The sequence below is a fragment of the Chlamydotis macqueenii genome, chromosome 1 (assembly GCF_036417535.1).
Source record: "Chlamydotis macqueenii isolate bChlMac1 chromosome 1, bChlMac1.mat, whole genome shotgun sequence".
Classification (NCBI taxonomy): Eukaryota; Metazoa; Chordata; class Aves; order Otidiformes; family Otididae; genus Chlamydotis; species Chlamydotis macqueenii.
The window spans coordinates 126,686,689-126,710,544 of record NC_141556.1 but is presented as its reverse complement, the minus strand read 5'-3'; the positions used below and the strand labels follow the sequence as shown (position 1 = coordinate 126,710,544).

Genomic DNA, 23,856 nt, shown 5'->3' with positions numbered 1-23,856 from the left:
CAAAACAGAAATGACATGAAGATTACGGAATATTTTTTACTATGATTCTCTCTGATTATTATTTCTTTTAACTTTCTCTCTCTCTCTCCCTCTCTCTCTCCAGCAACCTAAAATGAAAGCTAGTGACTGTTTGACAGTGGAAACAGTATGTCTGTATAAATCTGCAAAGTGACAGCTGTTGACCAATATTTTTATAGAAAGAAAACACAAAAGTTACCAAAAGATTATAGGACAACATCAGTACAGCTTAAGCCAATGGGATGTATTTTTTTTTCTTCTAGTCACTGCTTACAAATTTAGATTCATATCTTTTCCTACTGTAGAACACAACAATTATTTGGACATTAATTTTTTTTTTCAGAATAATTACAATGTTTTTTTTTAACAGTTTATGAGATAAGGCATATTTCTAAACATATGTGTAGTGTAAAAAGGGATATTCCAGCAAATTTCAATCTATTGTCTTTTCAGGTAGCATCTCAAATGAAACTTTTAATGTCAAGTTTTCAGTGTTGTCTGAAGATCCAGTTCTGTAAAATTCCTATGAATGGATCATTTCAGTGAATTAACTAGTCACATATTTTCAGTATCAGATTAATAGTTTACATTCTCAGAATTATCAAGGACTTTTCTGTGGTAATTCAATAAATGCTTGAAACTATGACTTTTTATTTAAGGCAAACTTATTTGTTAAGTCTTAAATTACTCATACTGAAAAAAGCATATGCCATAGATAATAGAAATTTCTCTATCACTGCCAATATATCTGATATATTATCTAATTTAAAAAAAATAAAAGAGGAAGTATGAATCTAGGTATTTTATTGCACAATTCAAAAAATGTTAAACATCAGATATCTACTATAGAGTATAAATAAATTAATGGATTGCTAATCTCTCGTGTTATTAACATGAGTCATGCCTGAATTAACAAAATAGGTTTGGCTACGTTTTGCATCACAATATTATTCCTAGATCACAAACACCACAAATAACATACAAGGAGAAAAATAATAATAACTTTTATATTATATTGTAGGATATCACAATTTTATTTATTATTATTGTAATGCCTTTCTGTACTTCTCATTATTATCCTGCCTTCCTGTATAATGTCTAATATACAGACTTATAAAAAGATGACACTAGATTTAGAGCTGCTAAGAATTCTAGCTGTGTTCCTTAGACATAAAGTGAGAATTGTGCCTTGAACTACTAAATCCTCTGCAATTAAAAGGAATTTTACTCTGATGCACCCATCACAGATTCAGATATTTAAATCAATAGTACAGCTACAAAAGAGTAAATGTCTAGTACTATCTCATAGTACTCATACTCATACTATCTCATTCCTATACCATTTAAAATGGTATAGGAATATGTATGCAATATCATGCCAGGTTTTGCTCTAATGCAAGTGATAGCTGGTCAAAATATTTTCAATTTTACAAAACTGATCATAAATTAAATTACAATTCCCTACAAACAGACTACGCTTTAGTTACAAGAAAGTATTGTTTGTAGCTTTAAAAAGTATTTCCACAAAAAGAAGACCAGGAAACAGTCACCAACAGTAAGCCAAGTACTGTTGTATGTATGCCATCAGAAACAACAATTTTTAAAAGTTACTTACGCTTGTCGATCCCTGTACATCTTGTTAACTTTCTCCCATTGGAAATCAAGCTGAGTCAGCTTTTCTTGTATATTTGCTGCTTCCCTTGGTGTAGCACTTTGCAAAGCCGGTATCTTCTTGTTGTGAATAATGTCTATATGACCCAGCAGTCTCCCCAGGCTATCTTTAATGCTCTGTAATATTGAGATTTTAGAAAAAAAAAAAAAAAACAAAAACAAAATATTGTTTTTATTAATTAAAAAAATCGTTCTTAAACAAAAGAAAGAGTGAGGAAATGCTAATTAAACTAGAATAGAATAGAATAGAATAGAATAGAATAGAATAGAATAGAATAGAATAGATTATTGTTTCAGTTGTAAGGGACCTACAAGGATCATCTAGTCCAACTGCCTGACCAATTCAGGGCTGATCAAAAGTTAAAGCATGTATTAAGGGCACTGCCCAAATGCCTCTTAAACATTGACATGCTTGGGGCATTGACCACCCTCTCAGTAAAGAAATGCTTCCTAATTTCCAGTCTAAACCTACCCTGAAAAAGCTTTGAACCATTCCTACACATCCTGTCACTGGATAACAGGGAGAAGAGATCAGGACTTCCCTCTCCAGTTCCCCTCCTCAGGAAGCTCATTGCTCAGAGAGCAATGAGGTGGCCCCTCAGCCTCCTTTTCTCCAAGCTAGACAAGCCTAAAGTCCTTAGCTGCTTGTCACAGGACACACCTTCCAGCCCTTTCACCACTTTTATTGTCTCCTCTGGGTGCATTAAAGGACCTTCCCATCCTTTTTAAACGGTGGGGTCCAGAACTGCACACAGTACTCAGGGTGAGGCCGCACCAACACTAAGTACATAGGGACAATCACCTCTTTTGAGCGGCTGGTCATGCTGTGTTTGATGCACCCCAGGATGCGGTTTGCCCTCTTGGCTGCCAGGGCACTCTGCTGACTCCTATTGAGCCTGCTGCCAACCAGCACCCCCAGATGCCTTTCTGCAGGGCTGCTCTCCAGCCACTCCTCTCCCCATTTATACTTGTCCCCAGGATTACTCCCTCTCAGGTCCAGAATCTGACATATTGACATGCTAAATTCAATCTCATTAATCATAGCCCAATGCTCCAATCTATAGAGATCCCTCTGTAATGCCTCTTGCTCCTCAAGAGAATCAGCAATAGCTTTGACAACAGTAACAGTTTTACAATGACCAGGTATTAATGACTGAATGTCCATCCTTTCTTTGAAGATTTAATAAACTATATCTGAGAAAGGTGATGGCTGGAGGGGATGCAAAACGTTATTGACTTCAGGCACTCATTAAATCCTCTACATCAAGGTTACATCTGTTTTAACCCCATTTCTTCTGAAGAAAGCAGAAAAAAAAAGTCATTTTACAGACTCATGTTTAAGTATTCTTTAATTATTTTGCTGTTTATGCTTCTATTTTATATTTGTTTGAGTAGATAATAAACAGCTATCAAAGTAACAGCATGAAGAAGTAGTTTATCAGGTACCACTCGACATCAAAACTCGACATTTACTATTCTTCAAGTAGCCAGTTCATTGCTGTTTCAGAGAAAGAAAAATTACTTCAGAATACACTTACCTAACTGCATATTGTCATGTGCTGGGAGACCAAAAGGAAGAAAAACTGAATTTACTCTGACTTTTAACATCTTTAAAATGTGTGAAAACATTTAAAACTCCATACATTATCAATGACCATTAATTACCCATTTTTCAATCCATTCAGTTGCATGAGTGAATCATACAGATTTTCCTTTCATTATATAAAGTAATACATAAACGTGCTGTTTCTATTCTGTGAACTAGGTAGTGTTCAAACTCTCTCTTTCTACAAAATCTTTTAGAATCATTGGAATGACTGAATTTGTTGGACAACCCAATGCTGAGGAAAGATATTGTCATAAACTGTGTGCTCACTTAAGGATAAAAGCACTGAATGTAACATTACTAATTAGCATAGACTTCCTCCTGGTGAATCACAATTGATGTAATGAAATCCTCAAGCAGAGCACTTCCTGTCACACTTCAGTCTTACTATCCAAACAGGCATAATTTGGTATTTCTCCAATTTCCTTGTTCTTACAAATATTTTTTTCAATCAACCAAAAATCATGAGCTACATAAGCTTACCTTTCAGCTCCACATTATGAGTATCAAAACCAGATAAATAAACACAGGTTTTGGAGGAAAAACATGCCCTTTACACGACTAATTCATACAACTGTCATTTCTTTACAGTCCTAGTAACATACATCATATGTAGCATTACCAGAGAGGAAACACAATCAAAACAAATGTTTCTGAAATGCACTTAATCATTAAGTCTTTACATTTTAATTTCCATTTCTTGTAGAGGGCTTCTTCCAGACTCAGTGTGACAAGGCACATGATACTTGTGCTGTTCTCGGGATTTTACTTTTCTCTGTGGTATTTGTTTTTTGAAGGAAAATGCTCTCTCTTCCAGAAGAGTCAAGATACCAACATAAAGTAAAAACATGTCACAATTGCTGATTTCCTTCAGCCACACAAAAATCCTTTCCCCAGTGAAATGAAGTCCATTCTTTTTAAAACCTATGGCCATGGTTCCTTACAGTGGTGAACTTTGCACTATAACTCCTGATGCCTGAATAAAATGCAGCCACGCATGAAAGAATTCAAATGTTTTTGATTGATGACTGCATCAATTTGTTTTCAGTCTAAAGTTAGACGTTTTTTCCATAAAATTTTTCAAGTTAAGATTTTCTCCTTTTCTCTAATGAAAAGTTATCAACAATGAGATTTTATGCATTTGAAACAATCATTTGGATGATGCAAACAAAGCTCACAAAAATTTGTACCAAACGACAAAGGATGTGATATACCACTGAGCCACTAAAAGCCTCAGATAATTCCTGAGAGAGGTATATTCAAATAGCAGTGTAAAAATAAAGGTCTCTCTACTCCATTAAGTGTCATAATATTTAGCCATTTCTTACTATTCTTGCTTTCAATTAATTCTTAATACAGGCATGCATATCTGCCACTGAAACTGCTGCACAAAGAAAGGAATATTCTCCAGATAAAAATCTACAGCCACATTCAGCTTTTACCATAGAATCATAGAATGGTTTGACTTTTAAAGGTCATCTAGTCCAACCCCCCTGCAAGAAGCAGGGACATCTTCAACCAGATTAGGTTGCTTAGAGCCCCATCCAACCTGGCCTTGAATGCTTCCAGGGATGGGTTGGAAGGGGCCTTCAAAGACCATCTAGTCCAATCTTCACCAGATCAAGTTACTCAAAGTCCTATTCAGCCTGATGTTGAACACTTCCAATGATAGAGCACCCACAACTTCTGTGGACAACCTTTCTCCAACTTTTTCTTCAAATTGCCAAAATTTCCAATACCACTATCTATAACTTTTCTTCTACTGAGGTTCTGAGACTATCTTGTGTATACATAATCTAGTCACTTCTAGGAGCTGCAGGAAAACCTGAGAAAGCTGCAGGGAGAAAATCTTTCATAGTCAGTATGAGAACAATGATCTGTCAGAAGATGTGTCAAAATTGGCCATTAATTTAACTGGCATGTCAAAAAACATAAACCTGGTACAAAAATTTCACTGTGTCAAATCTCATGTTCCTGGGAAATGACAGTTGAAAAAAAAGTGTATCTTTTTATTATTTTGGTTTTTTTTTTTTTTCACTCTCCATGTTTCTTATAATAGAATAAACAGGTTTCCTGAAATCTATACAAATGAAAGAAAAGAAATGTAAGACAAGACATTCAGCAAAGGAAATTTCATCCCTGTTGATGCAAATATACCAGTTTTAAATGTTTGGCTTGTCACATACGGAATTTCACACAGCTTCAGTAACGATTCAGAATAAATCATAGATACCAAGTAATCCAAAATCTATTTCCTTTCATAAACAGTAAGTCACTTAATTTAAACAAATATCCAATTGTGTCATAAACACAAAATGTGTTATAAAAAAATGTGTTATAAAACAAATGTGTTATAAAAAAAAAACAATTATGAATGACCACCTCTGTTATTACACCAATTATTCTTATCTCTTCAAAAATCTCATAATTTAGACTCTTCTCATGTAGGTCTAGTTTACATGGTTCTGACCTTTACTTTGCCCCTCTCTGAATATTTTCTGATTATTTTATATACTTTCAAAATATTTACTATTGCTTTAAAATTCAACATAATATACATAGCAAAGCTGTACTGCTTACTGGTAAAGTGTTTTATTCTGAATATAATTATTTAACTCTTACTACAGAACAACAGCTACTTTCTGGATAAAAATGAACACTAAGAAACTATTTTGAAGGCATAATTCAGTCCACAATGAACTGAATTATCCAAGACTCTTAAGTGTTAGGTGTAATTGAACTTATTCCTTTTACTATGCCTTATTTTTTACCTGTCTGCCACCATTTTCCTATCATTGCTCTGCTCCATTGTTTAGCACTGCTGAAATATTTTTCAACGTTCATTCCTTTTTCCTGGTTTTAATCAAACTAAATTGTTGTTTTCAACTCTATACAAATGTTTGACAACTGCACCAAACAATATTAGTTTTCACGTAGGTTTTAAGTGTTACCCTACTAGTGACCTTTTTCGATCTATAAAATAAGGTATACAATAAAGTTGCTGCAGAGATGTATACAGCAGAAGCTTTTACTCCTAGAGAGCTATCATAAACTGGACAGACTTCATGGGCAGTTTGCACTAAACTGAAGGTCTTCCCTGTCTGCGAGTAGTGAGGCCACCTCTCTCTCCTCCCTTTCTTTAATATCTGGATTCTAATACCTGTCTTCTGTGTATGTTGACTTGACTTCTAACTCTGCAACTCCTTATTTTTCTTAACAAAGAAACTTAAAAAATATCCATGTAAACTATACTTACCAAGTCCTCTTTATTGAGCATTTATGAATTCTTCTGATTCTACTAATGGATTTTAATGTGGTTTTTTTTTAAACACATAGTCCACACCATATCATGGTGAGACAATATGTTCTACAATTCTATTGTAATAAATTTGACGTAAAATCAGTATTTTAGAACTATGAGTATAACAGAGTGTACTGTATATTATTAGTAGCACCAATATGAAGTGACAGGGAGATAATTATAATTATCCAAATAATTTTCTCCTCCAAATTACTTGCAAAATATTTTAAAAACAGCAAGCACTTAACACAAAATATGAATGCCTTTTTAAGTGGCAAAATGTAGTTGTCATTTTATAACCAAATAAAGTTATTACACTGCATTTAATATTTTGTAAAATGTAAGAATAAAAATCTTTATGAAAATGTCACAGCAATGTTTTGAAATAGTTGCATACAAAAAAAAATTCACACAAAACAAAAGAAAAAAATTACTCTGGGTTCCTATTCTTTCCTGAAGGAAAGGAACATTCCATAAAGCCCTTTATGAGTAGTAATTTTAATCCATAGGTCCTGAGAAATGTGACTTAACATTTAGCAGACTAAATGAATTATAAATAGAAAGAGAATGGCAAACGCCTTGTCTCTGGGATGATTCACAATAAGGAACATGTTTCCTCCCTTGTCAGCAATCTATCACCTAAAGCAAAATCTGTCTGGGTCTGTGTCAGTACTCAACAAATCTCATTTGACTTTCCCAGCATATCATCTCACACTCAGCGTTCCTTACTCAGGCTCACCTAAATCTTTGTTTTATATGCTCAAGCCATGGATAATTAAGGTATTCAATAATATTAATCTGAATACAAGAAATATCAGGGCATAAAAACATAAAAAACCTCCAAATCCTTCAAGATTATATCCCTTGAACACAAAGGAGGTAGCATCTTCACACAACCTCATCCATGACTAAAATTTTGCATATTTAAAGAACAGGAGAAAATGTAATTGAAATGTTAAAAGCTGCCCGGACACACTTAAGCACTCAAGTTAAGTAGCATTCTTTTCAGTAGGTCTGAATATTAGCTCATCTCATCCACCCAAGAAGGCACTTACTGTGTTTGACATGTTTAAGTAATCAAATGAAAAGTAATATATGTGCCAACATATATCGAAATCATATGGTTTTTAATAATGTAGATCCAAAATAGATGAAATACATCGATGCACTTCAGAACTGATAAGTGGCATATCCCTAAATGTTCAGAATTAGTGATCTATGAACATGCATATAATTTCTTATTTATATGTCAGATTTTTGCTTTTGTTTAGAGCATAGCTGCTACAAACAAAGATAGATAATACAGCTGACCTTCTATAAATGAAATCCACAGCTAGATGGCACAAAAATGTTAAAGAAAAAAAAATAAAGAGAGCTCATGTAGATATGTGTATGCACTAACCCGTGTATCTCACACACGTACCCCATTAATGTTTCATGTAGAATAGTTTCAAGCAGTTAGTTACCAACAATGCCTTGGGAGATTTCGTAACATGGTTAAGAGAAGTGCACAAACCTTTAATTTCTAGGAAAAAAAAAAGGATAACAGAAAATAATTATCAGCTGAAGTGACAGTAGCCTTTGGGGAATGATCCATCTCATTGCTCTTGAAAAGAGAAATCTGAGTGCTAGAGACTTGAACACCAGTTCATTTTCACGACCTGGAATTTGTCTTTAACTGCCAGAGATATACAGCTTTCTGTAAAAATATAGTTCCTTGTCTATTTCTGTACAAATCAGCCACCAAGAACTGCATTACTGACAGATCTGTTAGGAGAGTGCATTTGATTACACTCAGTTCTACGTTACGGTTAATTGGGTTTTACTGAACTGCAGCAGAAAACCACTCTGAATATCATGTTAGGTGATATTTCTTGCTAAGAATCACTTAATACATGCCAAATATGTATTCCAATGTGAAAAATTAAAAAATACACTTTTGGCTATCCAAACATTTGTAGAATGATGCTTTATAGTTATTTGTATAGCAGATTTGTTACAATATTGCATGGTTTTTGTGCTAACATGAAAACCAACATGAAAACCAACAATGGCACAGTTGTTAGTAATCATGAATAAATGGAAAAATTCCATGAATTATTTATAGTTTTAAAATCTGTATAGAACTATGAGCTACAATATCTGGTATTACTGGTTTAATAAATCATTTAGAAAGGGGATTCTGGATGTGAATCATGGATGTGTAACGTGTACAGTAAATCCCCTGCATCCTGAAATAAGACACAGTATAAAACTGTGCAAAATAAGTGTTCTATCCATCAGTAGATGAAGAATTAACAAAGAAAAGGAAAAAGAAGAGGAAAACATAAATCAGAGCATGAAAATATCTATATTTTAAAAACAACCATAGCAAAGAACCCATTTTTTAACAAACTAAATAAAGACCCTATAGGAAGTACGGAAGAAGATAATCTAGAAAAAGAACTGTTAGAGTGATTATGCAAGAAGTTACAAATATAATAAATCTCTTTCTCAAAGAGCCAGATGGCTTTCCATATTACATCATTGAAAAATATTATTGTTAAATGCATAATCATATTCTACAATACAATGTTCCTGCTAAGATTAAGAATATTTTTAATAATAATTAACAGACATGCCTAATATGTATGGGCCCTTCTGCATCTTTGCAGCATTAATTATATCAAGCAAGTAGCCTCAGGAAATAAGTTCTGAATCCACAGTTATTATAATTCAGAAATGAGTAAGCACAACTACGTCATGACTATGACAGTGATTCTTACCATGAAATTCTACTAAACACTTTATCACATATGGCTATAAATGCAAATTAGACTTCTTAAATTCCAAGTATAGTGTTTCATTTTAGCACATTCATTTTTGCTATGTGTTAGCAAACAGAAATATGTTAGTTTTAATTTTCTGGTTAATAAATATATTTGTTTCAGACTGTAGATCTCCCACTAAATAATCTGGAGCTTGGACAAGATAAGTAGTTTGCATGAAATAATTATCACACAGGAAACTTGATTTTCTAAAACCAGATTAAGCCGAATATATGCAAATTTGCACCTTTATTTATCTTTCAGAAAGCATTTGGAACTTCCATGGCAAGTAAGGATAATTAGCTAAATTCTGAAGGCACTTTATCCCGACACTTGATTGTGTAATGAAATCCACTGTAATTACAACCAGTTCTACATGGGAAACTCAAAGGCTGTAAACTCCACCGATATCAACATCATCAATAACAGCCAGAAGTACCATAATGTTTGTGCTTATAACAGTATTTGTCCTATTGTGAGAGTATCATTAAGCTGAAACTACTAATACTTCGATCTATGAACCATGATTTCCCTTACAATTAGTTGGAGTTTCCTCTTTGACAGAACTATAATATTAAAATTATTTGTCAAATGCTGTAAATTCAGTGATGAAGAAAAAATGAGGTACTGCATGTCCTAATACTTAAAAGAGCTTGTAACAGGACAATGGAAACACTGCATTTGCTGACTTTATGAGATGAAGAGACAAGACTGTTTCTCCATCTGATTTTTCCATTCCCAAAAGCTTAAAATGAAGTGAACAACATTTCTACGAGCTGATTTCAGCAGATTTACTAAATGTGACAATAAAACCATTCTAAACTATTAAATGCTAGAAGTTAGCAGATTTTATCTGTAAAAACTAATATTTTGCTATTTCACATCCCTCTGATATAAAAAGTCAGTGCTAGAATTATCTACGACAATTAATTAAAGTGATTTTTAAATTTGTATTTGATATTTATCCTATTGGATAATGAGCAATCAGGTTTAAGTCTTACTATACATATTTACTTTGGAGAAAAATGTTGAAAGCAGTTACCATAGAATGATTCTTGTAAAAAAAACCCTTATTTTTCCTTTTAAGGATTAATTAAAATGTATTCTTTCTGAATGAGAGTGAACAAAAAATAAACTCAGTTTTAAAACACAGAGCTATTAATGACAGTTCTGTAATTTGATTCATGCAAATCTGTCAGTGATAAAAATCAACTACAATTTCATTTCAAATCTTTTACAACCAGCTGCTGAACAACTTATGCACTACTTTTCTATTTTTACTGCAGGATAATGACAATGATTAATGCTTTTCCTTGGAAATAAATATTCATTAAGCAGGCTCACATCAACACTATACCCTTCCAAAAGCCCACAAACGTGCAAGATCCACTTGCCTCTTCTAAGAGATTTATTCGTTAGGAAGATAAAACTGTATCCACAAATGCATCTCATAACAATTTAATGGTTCAATTAAATTAAACCTATGGCATACTTATTTGTAACCACAGTAATAAAATTTATTAAACTTGGTGTCAACTCCAACAATACCAAATATATGTAAGTGAACAGCACATTAGTTATGGATATAAATCAGAAAAAGATAAACCAAATGTAAAGCATTAAGAAGCACTAAAAAGAAGTCAACTGCCAGTAAGCTGCTTGAGGCAGGTCACTGTTTTTCCATCTGATCTAGTAACGAACATAAGTTCATAGACAAGGACCAAGTGGTAGCTCATTAGCCGTGATTTACATGGTCTATGACTTTTTTTGTGTGCAGAAGAGTAATTCTAACAAAAGGGATTGTTTAAAATGAAGAATGACAAAAACATTGGCAACTTGTGTGCTTGAATACTCAGAACCACTTTAATCTAATGGTACTAAATCAGAAGTGGTAAAAGGAACAGCCTATTGTTATTTCACACGGTCCTATTATCAGTTACACGCTTCCTTTGCTCCAATATTTCACCGTTACACTTCACTACGCATACTGTACCACCTTGCTAGGAAACTGAAAACACTCTATTTTCAAGAGCTAATAGGAATGTCCGTATAGGTGTATGTGTGTACATATATAGAGATGCCTAAAATGTATAAGATCTATGCATGTATAAGAATTATAAATATGTGTGACTTTTAACGGAAGCTAATAACAGCCTATGGATGTAGTTTTGTTACATTTCCACTATTATGGAAAGAGATAAATGGGCTCCTACAGAGGACAATTCAGAGCACCTAGCCAGAGCTCCTGCCCTGATTCTCCCTGTAAGCTTCTTTCTTACAGCTGACTGCAGGCAAATTCCAGCCTCTTGAGGCCAACGTTTCCTTTTGTTAAAACCTTTCCTTCCCCAAAATAACCACAGAAAAATGGAAATGTGGTCTTCTCTTCATGCTGGATGACAATTTGAAATTGCTGTAATTATATACAGCACTTAAGCATAATTTTTTACAAGGCTTTCCTCATACAAACATTATTCTGCAAAAGCTGATAACTCATTCATCTACTTAGGCTTACAACTTTAATCTTATTCTCTTTTTAAGTCAATTCTGTGTTGGAAAAACTCCACCACTTTCAAAGGATTTCACTATTGCAAGCAATGAGGAAACCAGACAGTAATATTTAAAGTCATATCAACAATACTGAATTAGCTTTTTATTAACTACATTATCTACCTACTGGAAAATATTTCTGTTTCACAACATAGCCTGTAGTAATTGCACAGAGCACAGTCCCAACCAGACTTCAAGCTTTTTTTGGTCTAGCATGGAAGGGAACACCTAAATTTTACTTGATTTTGTTGCTGTTTTAATAAAAAATATTTTAAAATCAAACACTAAGATAAAGCTGTCAAGACTGGGTGTGCATAGGGTTACTTACTAATTACTTCAAATAACAAATACACAAACAAAACTTTAACCACATATTCACAACTTTATAACTGCACCTCTCCATCTTTTCTTTCACATTCAAGGATGTCCTTTGCAGATATTCTAGTGCTCTTGTCTTCTAAATACAGGTGAAACAGATAAAAATAACTGAACTCTTCAGTGTTTTATTATTTTGCACCAATGTGCCTTCATATGTAAACATCCATATATGCACACACCACAGAGAGGGGCTGAGCACTTTCAAAACATATCTGTGAGGTTGCCAATATACAGAAGTCCCAAAACAATGGAATTCAACCATGGGAAGACAAGCTTTCTATCTTACCTTGAGACACTCTTCTTGTTTGAAGAGATCCTCAAAATCCTTAGCCCGCAGAACAGGAGAATTAAGGCGCTCTTCTACTTCAGACAAGGCTTGCAGAAGGTGAAGAATCTCTGCCAGGTATGTAGAAGGCACATGAGTGGTTTCCACAGTCATACTTTCAGTCATCACAAAAGTTGTATCTTCATGAACTGTTTGCTAGTATAGATATACAACAGAATGCTTCCTTTAGTTTCTTAACACTACACAAACTTATAACTTAATGCAATTTCCAGTTCACAACCTAGAAACAAGTAAAAATCATTTCTAAGGGCAAACGCAGGAAATATTTCAGGTTTCTAATATCGACCACTCACACTCCACTAGTCTGTTTGAAATGGCAGGTACTAAAACTAATCCATGCAAAAGTGTACAAACTTTTCTTCTCATATTCTCCAAATAAATAAAGATAGGAAATGCAAGAGTACTCAGAGATTCTGGTGTTACTGAGATTTTAGTGCCAGCCCTTTCATTTTAAATCATCACACCTCTTTAAGAATCTGTCTTTCATCACAGAAATTCCATGCATACTAGGTCTAAAATATTAAATCATTTCAAGGTGTCAAGTAAAAAAATGACTTGTGTAATACACACAATTTCCTAAATAACTTGCAACACAAATCAAGTAGGTCAACTCAGCACTTCTAACACTGTACTAAAAGCTTTCTCTTTAAACTAGAAAGTACAATTTGGAATTTCATTATTTGAAAAGTCTTTAACGCATTCATATTTCTAAAAGAAATCCCAGCAACACGCCTCTTCAGGAAATCAGGATTTTTTTTTTTTTAAATCTGGACAAATATGAAATTGATACCCTATTCTGAAAGCACATGCATACACCAAATGTAAAGAAATCTCAGAATGCTTTAGTTCCAAGAAAACAGATAGTTGATGGCATTAGAAAGATACTGACATACAAAGTGACAAGATAGTGACTGTTTATATACATTCTCTGTATTTCTGATTTGATATGTTTATGAATCATAGATAAAAAGCAATACCAAAAGTGTGCTTTGGAGCAGGGAGAACTGTGATTGCTCCTCTTAACTAAATTCCAAATACATGATCTCCTGCATCTCTATTAGAAAAGGTAAAAATTAAAATATATAAATTATTTGTGATTTCATAAGCATAAGTTATCATTTATGTGCTTTGTCACATCACATAAGATTCCCAGTGTGGGACCAAGATCCATTGTTCTTGATGTCTGTCTTCTCCAAAATACAAACTTTACTTAGTGAGGACCTCAAAGAACTGTTATAAGCAATTGCTGTTAAATTTTCTTTCAAAAATCGTATTATTTAGATGCTTCAGTCCTAATACAGAAAATAACGGATTTTAAAGTCATATACATGAAAGACAATGCATCAATGGTCCTGAAGAAAACAACATCATTAGTTAGCCACACAGTAGTTAAAAGAAAAGTACACAGTATCTAAAAGAAAACAAATATAAACACTATCTTGCACATACAACCTAAGCAAGGTGTCTCATTTTAACTTATCTATTTGCCCTTTTCATCCTGCCATGACGTTTCTCCCCTCAGTTACTGAGCTGAGTCATCTGGTTCTTCAATTTTCTTTAGAGTCTTAAAATATGCATATACAGACTCTAGAAGATGTATGCATATCACATATAAAGCCCATAAAGTTATCTGTAGACTTTTGTTATTCTGATGCATTTCTTACGCAAATCTAATTGCTTTACTTACACTTTTCTCACTAAATGGCTTTCTCAGTACATCTGCTAACACTGAAACCTCTCTAATTACCATATCACTGCCATAATTGTTATTATTTTAAATAAATTATTTTAAAAATTGTATTTGACTTCCATATGTTTCATGAATCATACGCTCTGCAAAAATAATATTTACCTCAGTAAACCTAAAGAAAAAGCTGTCCCAGTTGATTAGAAAACGGGAGATTCTCAACAGGATACGTAGGCATGCAGCAATATATTTTCATTCCTCAAGACTACAGTGTGCCACTTCTACATGTAGCAAAGAACTTTAAACTCATTTGAGGAACATTTTAACTATAATTCTGTTTTTTGTTTTGACTCAGAGGACATAATATTTACATTCACAGTAAGGAAAAGAGCATGCTAGGTGTGCAAGGTCATTCATTTAAACAGGTCACAGGAATATGTAAAGTGATTAATCTATTATTTCAACCCAAATTTTGGCTAATAACTATGGACATATGTACATATGTACATATACAGGTACTCACATACATGCATGCGTGTGTACATAAAATAAAATCTATGCCTTCTTGATCTAAATCATTCCTAAAACTAGAAATAAGTCAAGCAGAAATCTGGTGTGTGAGCACTTCATGGATATGCTTAATTATTTATAGTAGTGCCAAAATTTAGTATCTTTCAATGACTGCTACAAAAAAAAAAACTCATATAAAAGCACTCTTCAAGGCAAAATTAATTAAAATCTGAAGACAGAACTGAACTTTATATGACATATATGGTTTAGTAATCCCCCAAAATATGTGTAATATGTAACCTCCATCAATGTTAATGAAATGTATTCAACCATATATTCATACTACCCGTTACAGAAAACTTTACATTCCTGTTTCTCACAGGTGGATTATTACTTGTATTGTTCTAGAGGAAATATGACTCAGGAGATTTCTACTTCTAGCAAACCATTAATGTTTATATTTTTAGTGAAACTGTAAAGTACTACAAATAAAAGGATTGATATTTGAAAGTAGAGGCCTACCAGAACCTGCTCTCATATTTAGCAAAATTCTTTAATATTTTCTTCTTAAAAAAAAGACTAATAATCCTAATTAATTAGTTTCTGAATACTATTTAAATAAAAGAGTTGGAAATTGGATACAACTTTAGAAACCAAGGATTAAATTTATTTGACTTTATTGGGTTTTTCAATAGGTGACAGGTGTTTCTTTCCTTCTATCTTTTCCTCATTGACAGTAGCATAACAGAACCCAAGGCAGAAGTTGGCACCTTACACTAAGGAACAGAGAGTAGGCACATACAGAATAGACAATTTTAATCATCAAAGGAAGAATTTTTGGCTTGTCCCTATGTTAGCTGGAATTGCCTTACTATAGAAGATACAATGGGCAGAGTCCTTCCCTATATTCTGAATAAGCATCTTTACAAAAAATGCATAGCTGAAACTGAATCATATACTAACACTGTAACGAGAAAAATCTTTAAACAATAAAAGGAGATTGTAGCACCTGGGAACCACTACTATTAAAAGTAATATTCACAAAGATATATCTCATTGCTAATGCCAAAATGGTTCATGAAAAGCAAGATAGGATAACATTTTATAAGAATTAAAAAGAAATAAGAAAATGGAAATCTAATCATTTAAGAATGGTTTTGAATAAGCCAAATCTGACAAAGTGGTAGAATACCTCAGATACTTACTCAAAGCTAAATAATACATAAAACAAATAAACTCTTAAGAATGATGGGGAAATGCTGATGTAAATGGTCATTTCCTATATTATTTCTGCAAAATAAATTTTTATTGATATTAATTTATTTCCTATTTTTACTTGATTGTCAGTGATATACTGATGTGCAAATCATTTCTAGTCTCTGAAAATAGAACTTCTTTTGTGTAAGGCTTAACATTTTATGCATTGCTTTTCACCAGCATTATAATCTCTAGAACAGTAAAATGAATTTTCTTCCCCCTCATTACATATTTTGAATTAAAGGATAGGATCTTTACAAAACCACGACTCCACCTACACATGAGATACTGATTTTATTGATAGGTACCACGTCCTACCAGGTGCAACACAAAGACAAAAAATAGATCCATGAACTGGTCCTTACAGAGAAGGGCAAAAAGTAAAAAATCAAACTAAAAAAAAACAATCAATCAATCAAACAAACAAAAAAAAAAAAAAAAAAAAGAACTGCAGGAATAATGCCCACAAAATCAAACATTCCCCCAAAAAGAAGTATGTGTGATAATTATTGCCTACATCTTAGAACAGTATTACCTGGTGGCATCAGAGCTAACTAGCCTTGGAGAAGGCTGTTAATTTCCTTTTAGCACTGGAAAACTCAGTGTTAAAGCACATTTCACCCATGTCAGTATATCCATTTCCTTTCCTCTTTCTGCAAAGGGAACAAGTGCAACATCACTTTTGCTGTTCAACAGTTTACACCCAGAAAGCCTCCAACCTTTTTGTGTTAGGCCTTGACAACTGTTCCATTTTTGGTCCCTTCTCACTATAGGCCTCCAAATGCATAGCAACCTTAGTGCATTGTGCTTTTGAGTTAATAATTTCACATAAAGAGAATACATGGGAGGGGTAAATGGCAAAACACACATATCAGCACTACTATACCATGACACTGCGCCTAGCAGTATCCTGATGAGAAGTTCAGGAAAAACAAGCAAATTTGTGTCTCCCCCTGAAGTCAACTAATGCTTGAGAAAAAAAATTCTTACAATTAGCTGTAAGATCTATGAGAGTGTAAAAAGTCAGTCACCTCTGAGGAATAGCCATAGGTGTACTACACATACAAAAAAAAAAAAAAAGAAGTAGATAGCAGAAACCTTCTGGACAAAGGCAGACATGTCTCAGAGTCCAATAAACTCTGGGACACTTTATTGCTTTCTCAAGCAAACTGTAAGCTACATAATATTTTCTAGCCCATTGTTAGCATCAATATATCAAATGAAGAATTAAAAATGCAACAGTATGATCAAATGCTGCAAAAGATCAACAGAGCCACTTTCAAGTACATATTTATACATAAAGAAGCTTTTATTCACTTCTTCCTATGCCAACTGTGAGTCATGATGTCAGCTAATACTCGGAAAAATAAATTCTGTCTTCAGTATTGCTAGCACATCTTACCTGTAAGTCTGTCTATACTTAGAAAATAGATCAAAATTATACCAATAACATGGAATTCTGCATGGCCTCAGTCAATCACAAACAAGGTATCTATTAGTACAAAAAGAAGCATCTCCTTCAAGTACAGAGAGATCTAAATCCTCACTAGAGGATCAAAAATTTATAAAATGCTTATGTAATTCCATGAAGGCAAGGCCTTAAGAGGCACGTGGCAGCATTAAAATAAATTTAAGAGAGTAATTTTTTTAAAAAGTCATATTTTCATGTAAGAGTGTAAATATTTTCTCATGTATGTGATTTTTTCTACTCATGTATGATTGCAGTACACAAAAGTCCACACGTTGCAATACTTTAAAAAAATGTATTTTAAAGCTTGTATCTGACTTCAGCAGTGACATATAAAAATCTGAAACTTTAGGAATATGCATGATTATTTTCAGCACTGTTCTTGGACAGAGAGTGCTTTATGTCTTAACAACACTTCACTGCTAAGGCATACCTTACTTGCTCAGAAACGCTGCATTAACAGTTTTTATGCTATGATAAAATGAATCTATCTATTTTATCTATATATAAAATGAAATAAAACCAGTTTAAATGAAACTGTTCTTAATAATTGCATTAATTAGAAAACATTTCAGTACATTTTACATGCTAGGATAAGCAATAGAAAATTACAGTCCTTGATTTTGAAAACCATCAATCAACAGGCATTAACCAGTATGAACTTACTTCCGCTGTCTTATTTTTGACCTTCACAACTTGATGGAAATGCAAAGGTTTTTTCCATAAGAAAAGGTCTATTCCCTGTACTTTTAGGCTTAAATTATGAGACATCTCCCAAAAAGTGAGATAGTCATGTTACACTCTGATGACTTTTGTACACCGGATTGGATAGATACCTGTGGTTGCTTGTGATACCTGTGGTTCCTCAGCTCAAAGACTTGAATGATTACTTATTCCACTCTCAGTTTTTCTTGGTGTTTTTTTTTTTCCTTTGAGTGCATTATTGTAATATTTAGGTGAGGAAAAAAAAAAGATACAGACAAAAGCTGTAACAATTACTTTTAAACTTTAAACCCAGAGTAAATCGTCATAATATTGCTTGTAACCATAGTTTTAACTCTGTTTTCTTTTGGTTTTTTATTTGTTTTCCAGGAGGTAAATATATAGTATAAAAACCATGACAAAGCATTTTGGTGCTGCAGCCAATTCTCTGTGTTCTGCACACCCTCGTGCCTTTAGAGCCCTCCAAGATGTGAAATAAACTTGGTCAAGTAGTAAGACGAAAAGCTTCAGCAATCCCTTTTTCAGTTGCTTAACAGCGCGTGCTTTTGCTTTAAGCTGGCTTAGATAACTGCCTCCAGATATGGATTCTCCTCAGGCTGAGGCACTGCTGCATATTTAACTTAGCTGCAGCTTATTTGAAAACATACCCATTGCTCCTTACTAAAGACCTGCTAGCATTCGCACAAATTAGAGACTAACACCAACTGGCATAAACTGGAAATTCTAGCAGTGCTGCTGTTCACTTTTAACCCTCACAACTTCCAGTGGTATCTATTTGTTAAGCAAAGAGAAAAAAAGATTCATTTTAACTATGATGAGACTAGGACATAAGACTCTCATACGCTGTACTGTACTACTTTCAGGAAAAAAAAAAAAAAAGAGCACTGTGTATCTTATGTCACAGCTGCAATATTACCATGTCCTGAAGAAAAATAAAATCTAGTAACATTATGGCATAATTGACTAATTGGAACTACAGGGATTTAGAAAGTGTCTCTTTTTAAAATTAATTATGCATGTATGTTAATGACTTCAGATAATGATGGCATATCTCAATATTAATAATTTCAGTAGTCAAAACTGACAAGTAAAAGAAAATCTGTATGTCTCTATCATGTGGCTTTAAACAGCTATTCGTAACATTATAAAAAGAATTATTAAAAAAATTAAGCACTATATGCCTCATAACCATTTAACAAAAACTGCTCGGGCCATGTACAGTCACTAGAATTTTGGGGGAAGGTAAGGCTTTAACTACCAGTGAGTCAAAAGACAGCCATTCCCAGTATTAGAAATCAGTAAATAAGCAAATACTTAGGTACTCACGTTACAATTCGGAATGAAAAAAAAATCAGATAACATTGCAAAACCTATACCCCAGGCTGTTTTTCAACAGATATTTTACAACATTATTTAGAATTTTATAAGGGTTTACCTGTAAAACATTATTGTAATAGATTTAAATGTGTTGCCTTCCAGCAGACAAAATGTATTTGGAAGCTTTTATATGCTAACTACAGAATACATAAATCCATAGAAGTGTTAACTATTCCTTGTATTCATGTTATAATATTTTTCACAGCTGAAGAAATACATACAGACATTATAAAGGAAATGTCATACTTAAGAAAGAATCTAGTTGACATTCTAGAAGTTTCAACTCTTCTACACAGTCCTATATGCTTATAATCATGATGTCCAACTGTGACAGTCTCTATTGAGATTTACGTACTCAAATTCACCTTCACAGCAGGAAATACTCAAAATAACAGAAAGACTTTTGAATTATTTTTTACTCAAAACAGAATTTTAAAACTGTGTTTCTCGGACAGTGGTAAGCTACAGAGAAGAAACAGTGTACAGAGGGGCAGAACAAGCTTCTACATGATATGCTGGAAGGCAGCCTTCCTAGGAACAGATTTTGGTCAGTGCCAACTTATTTAATGGCTGATTTATTACGATTACAGAAGTGTCCTCATCTTAGACAGCATTTATGCAGGAAGCTTTAGGGCTGTCCTGAATAATAATATGTGTAACTCTACTGACTGATCACTAAGGAATCAATTAATGTTAAACAAAGCACAGACATGTTAGAATACAGTCTATTGATGTCTAAATTGACTAACCCATTTTGAAACTGACTGTTGATTTATGATGCTGTTTCCAGATATTTATGCAAACTACATTGGTTAGCTGTTTGTTGAGATAATTTAGAAAATAATCTAAAAATACCATTAAAGTATCACGTTAGTGTTGAATGCTAACAGCTTCAAAGAGCAATGTTCCAAACCTTAAACATTGACACTTTCTAGAAATGTTAAAAGGCATTATCTAATTATTTTCCATCTTTATTTCTTAATATAACCTTAATCTATATTTATAGACATGCAATTATACAGAATAATAATAAAGTTAGTAACTTAGACTAGTTTTGGTACTCCAAGACATATATTATTTTTTCTAATGATAATTGCTGTCAATCCAGCAGTTTTGAAAATTAATTAAATATACATACATAAATATTAAGCATTGACACTCTACATTCACAAATTTACTTCCTTCTGCACCTTTATGAGCATACTCAGTCAGATGCATCCATGAAAAAAACCCACAACCAAACCAACCAACTCACAAGTGATGCTGACATCCTGAACTGTAGACAGGAGATGAATATAATCTCTTCAAAAGATATTGTTACTTAGGGCCAGATCACTCTGCAATATGTCTTTTCCCTTATTATTTAATTCAATATTATAGTCAAGTAATTTTGACACTAAATTCATCACTATCTTATTTATTATGTAGATAAATTATGATACATTTCATAAAAGAAAATAAGCTGGTAATTAGCTGCCTTGTTTCCCAAATAGCTAGATAATTATAAGGAACAAAATACTAAACTAGAATAATGCTCAGTTTTGTCCAAAAGAAATGGAAAGAGACACAACCAGGTGTTATGTCATACATGATTCTTCAACCGAAGGCTCTTGGTCTTGTTTCTATCTCAACCATGTTCTCCTCAGAGAACAGTAAGAAAAGCCTGTGGCATGACTAAGACTCCATTCTTATAACCACTTCATGTAATTCAAAGACAGCATTCTAAACCAGCCTCAGTCCAAGTAGCAGCAAGTATTTTCATTCCTATATTATGAGGTAAAGATGTAAAGTTTCACTTTTAAACAAGCGTATGGCCTTTCAGTACATAAAGAGGGGGTTATAAGAAAGAAAGGGACAAACTTTTTAGCAGGACCTATTGCAATAGGACAATGGTTTTAAAGGAAAAAAGGGTAGATTTAAGGAAGAAACTTTTTACAATGAGGGTGGTGAAACACCAGAACAGCTTACCCAGAGAGGTAGTGGATACTCCATCCCTGGAAACATTCAAGGTCAGGCTGGACAGGGCTCTGAGCAACCTGATCTGGTTGGAGATATCCCTGTTCCTTGCATGGGGATGGGACCGATAGAACCCAAACTAGTCTATGATTCTATTAATGTAATTTAGATCACTTCACTGAAGTTCATAACAGATAATGAAAAACAGCAAAGAAAACCCTTTTCTGTAAATTTCTATCATCTACAAGACAGAATTTTTTTAACTTCACTCTATTAAAATAATATAGATTTACAGTGATGATACTGTACAGAATTAATAAGGAAATATGAGGTAAGACAAATATGCTTCAGAAGAACTCAAAATACTGTACTAAATTGGCCGACTTTTATAAAAGAATGCTACAAATGGTCTTCCCTTAAATTACAACACTGTAGGCATTCATTTTAGACACAAAATAAAGTGTATTTTAAAATGCATCTAAAAAACTAGCTCTTCTTCAGCTATATCAAAGGCAATATCCATCATCAGTGCACTTCCCATAGCTTTCTTATGTTAAATTAGAAATAAAGCTAAAGTATTTGAAATGTAATTAAATTATTTGAAACTAATTTTCTAATAGCAATTTCCAGGTTGATGGAAAAGTGAATTTAAACAATTCAGCTGTGATTCTCTTCCCAATGATCCTCATTCATCCTCATCCCTTTTGCAGATCACAGTCAAAAGTCTTTAGCTGTACTGTGTAAAGCTATTTGTTTAAAAAGCTGCCACTGTAAACGTCAGAAAAGTTAAATGGTGTCACAGGATCACCTCTGTCCTGTCCTTAAGAGACTCAAAGAAGACAGGTGAAACAGATACTAATCTATCACTTTATAGTTCTTCTCTTTTCTCCAGTAAGTACTTTCCTATTTTGCTTTTCTAATGCCTTTTCTCTCTTTTATTTATCCTTTCTCCCAGTCATTGCAGGAATAATGAAGAATTGGTTTGCCCCTTCTTCTTGGCAACCATTACTTGTTTATTTACCCCAAGAAATATTTAAGTAAGGATAAGAGAAGAAAAACACTTCATTCCAATGCTGCTGGTTGTGAAAACAATGATCAAAAATAATATTTATCTAGATGTGACAGATCTATTTCAATTAATGTTTGATTTATATTTTAGCAAATATATTTATATATAAACATATTTTAAGAGTTAAAAAAAAAGTTTAAATTTCATTAAATGAACTAAACAGAGCTCCACAGGGAAATATTAACTTAAAACTGCAGGACTGAACTTAAACAAACTCTTTTTCAGATGTAAACTTGATCAGTCCTTAATCAGGTTCCAGAAGTTGATCACATACCCTCTCACCTGAAATGATGATCCAGTTAGGAGACAGGTATTTTGAATTTCTCAGTGCTTTACAGAATCTTAAACAGAATAATGTCTTTTATTTGAAAAAAAAATGAAACTTACGATATTCAGTTCCCAGTAAATACTAAAAGTATCGGTATTTTACCTGTGTTGCAGATAACTATTGAACTGCTCAGACAAAATCACTTACCTTATAGAAATAAATACATGTTTTGCATAGCTACTTTACTTATTCATTCTTGCAACGCACAGCCTAACTGGTATGAAAAAGACAGTCTCTTCTGATGTTTATCATTTGATCAATTTCATTATTTTTCCCAGTATGGCAAAAATCCATGCCCAAATATTTCAGTATTAAAATGACCATAAATTTTAATGGAATGCTTGTGTATGTCAGCAACGAAATTACCGAAATGACTTATGTAAGCCTATTTTTTTTTGCTTATATATAGATCAATAGGTACATAATCTTGATAGCTGTTAATAGGTTGCAGGAATAATATTCCTCTTGTTCTAAAAATACTGTGACTTACTATTTACAGTATACATAGCTCAGTTGAGAAAAGAAAATAAAAAACCCACCGTACGTGACAGTAGAAAGAATGTTGACAAAATATGGTAATAGGACATACGAAATAAGAATTTATAGTGTAGGTTCTGCACCTGTGTCCATCTAGAATGTTTTTCCATGATAAAGGTCTTCAGTACTCTCTCCACGCAGAGTAATTTCAGTCAGCTCAGTAAAACCTAAACTGAGCCATGACAAAAAACATGCTCATAGACTGCTGAAATTAAAGCATGGGAAAAAAACCTTCTATAAAACAGGCATTAACTAAAGATAATTTAATTA

At 33.2% G+C, this 23,856-nt stretch overlaps 1 protein-coding gene across 11 annotated transcripts in view; it reads right to left on the bottom strand.

Moving 5' to 3' along the window:
* The window catches only part of DMD (dystrophin), a 1,302,935-nt gene that overhangs the window by 633,493 nt on the left and 645,586 nt on the right, over window positions 1-23,856 (bottom strand). For all 11 annotated transcript variants that reach the window (XM_086766697.1, XM_086766715.1, XM_086766672.1 and 8 more), the window contains 2 exons: window positions 12,615-12,809; window positions 1,634-1,806 (listed from right to left, as the gene is read on the bottom strand). In XM_086766697.1, the coding sequence (XP_086622823.1) occupies window positions 1,634-1,806; window positions 12,615-12,809 (368 nt within the window). The remainder of the gene's footprint in view (window positions 1-1,633; window positions 1,807-12,614; window positions 12,810-23,856) is intronic.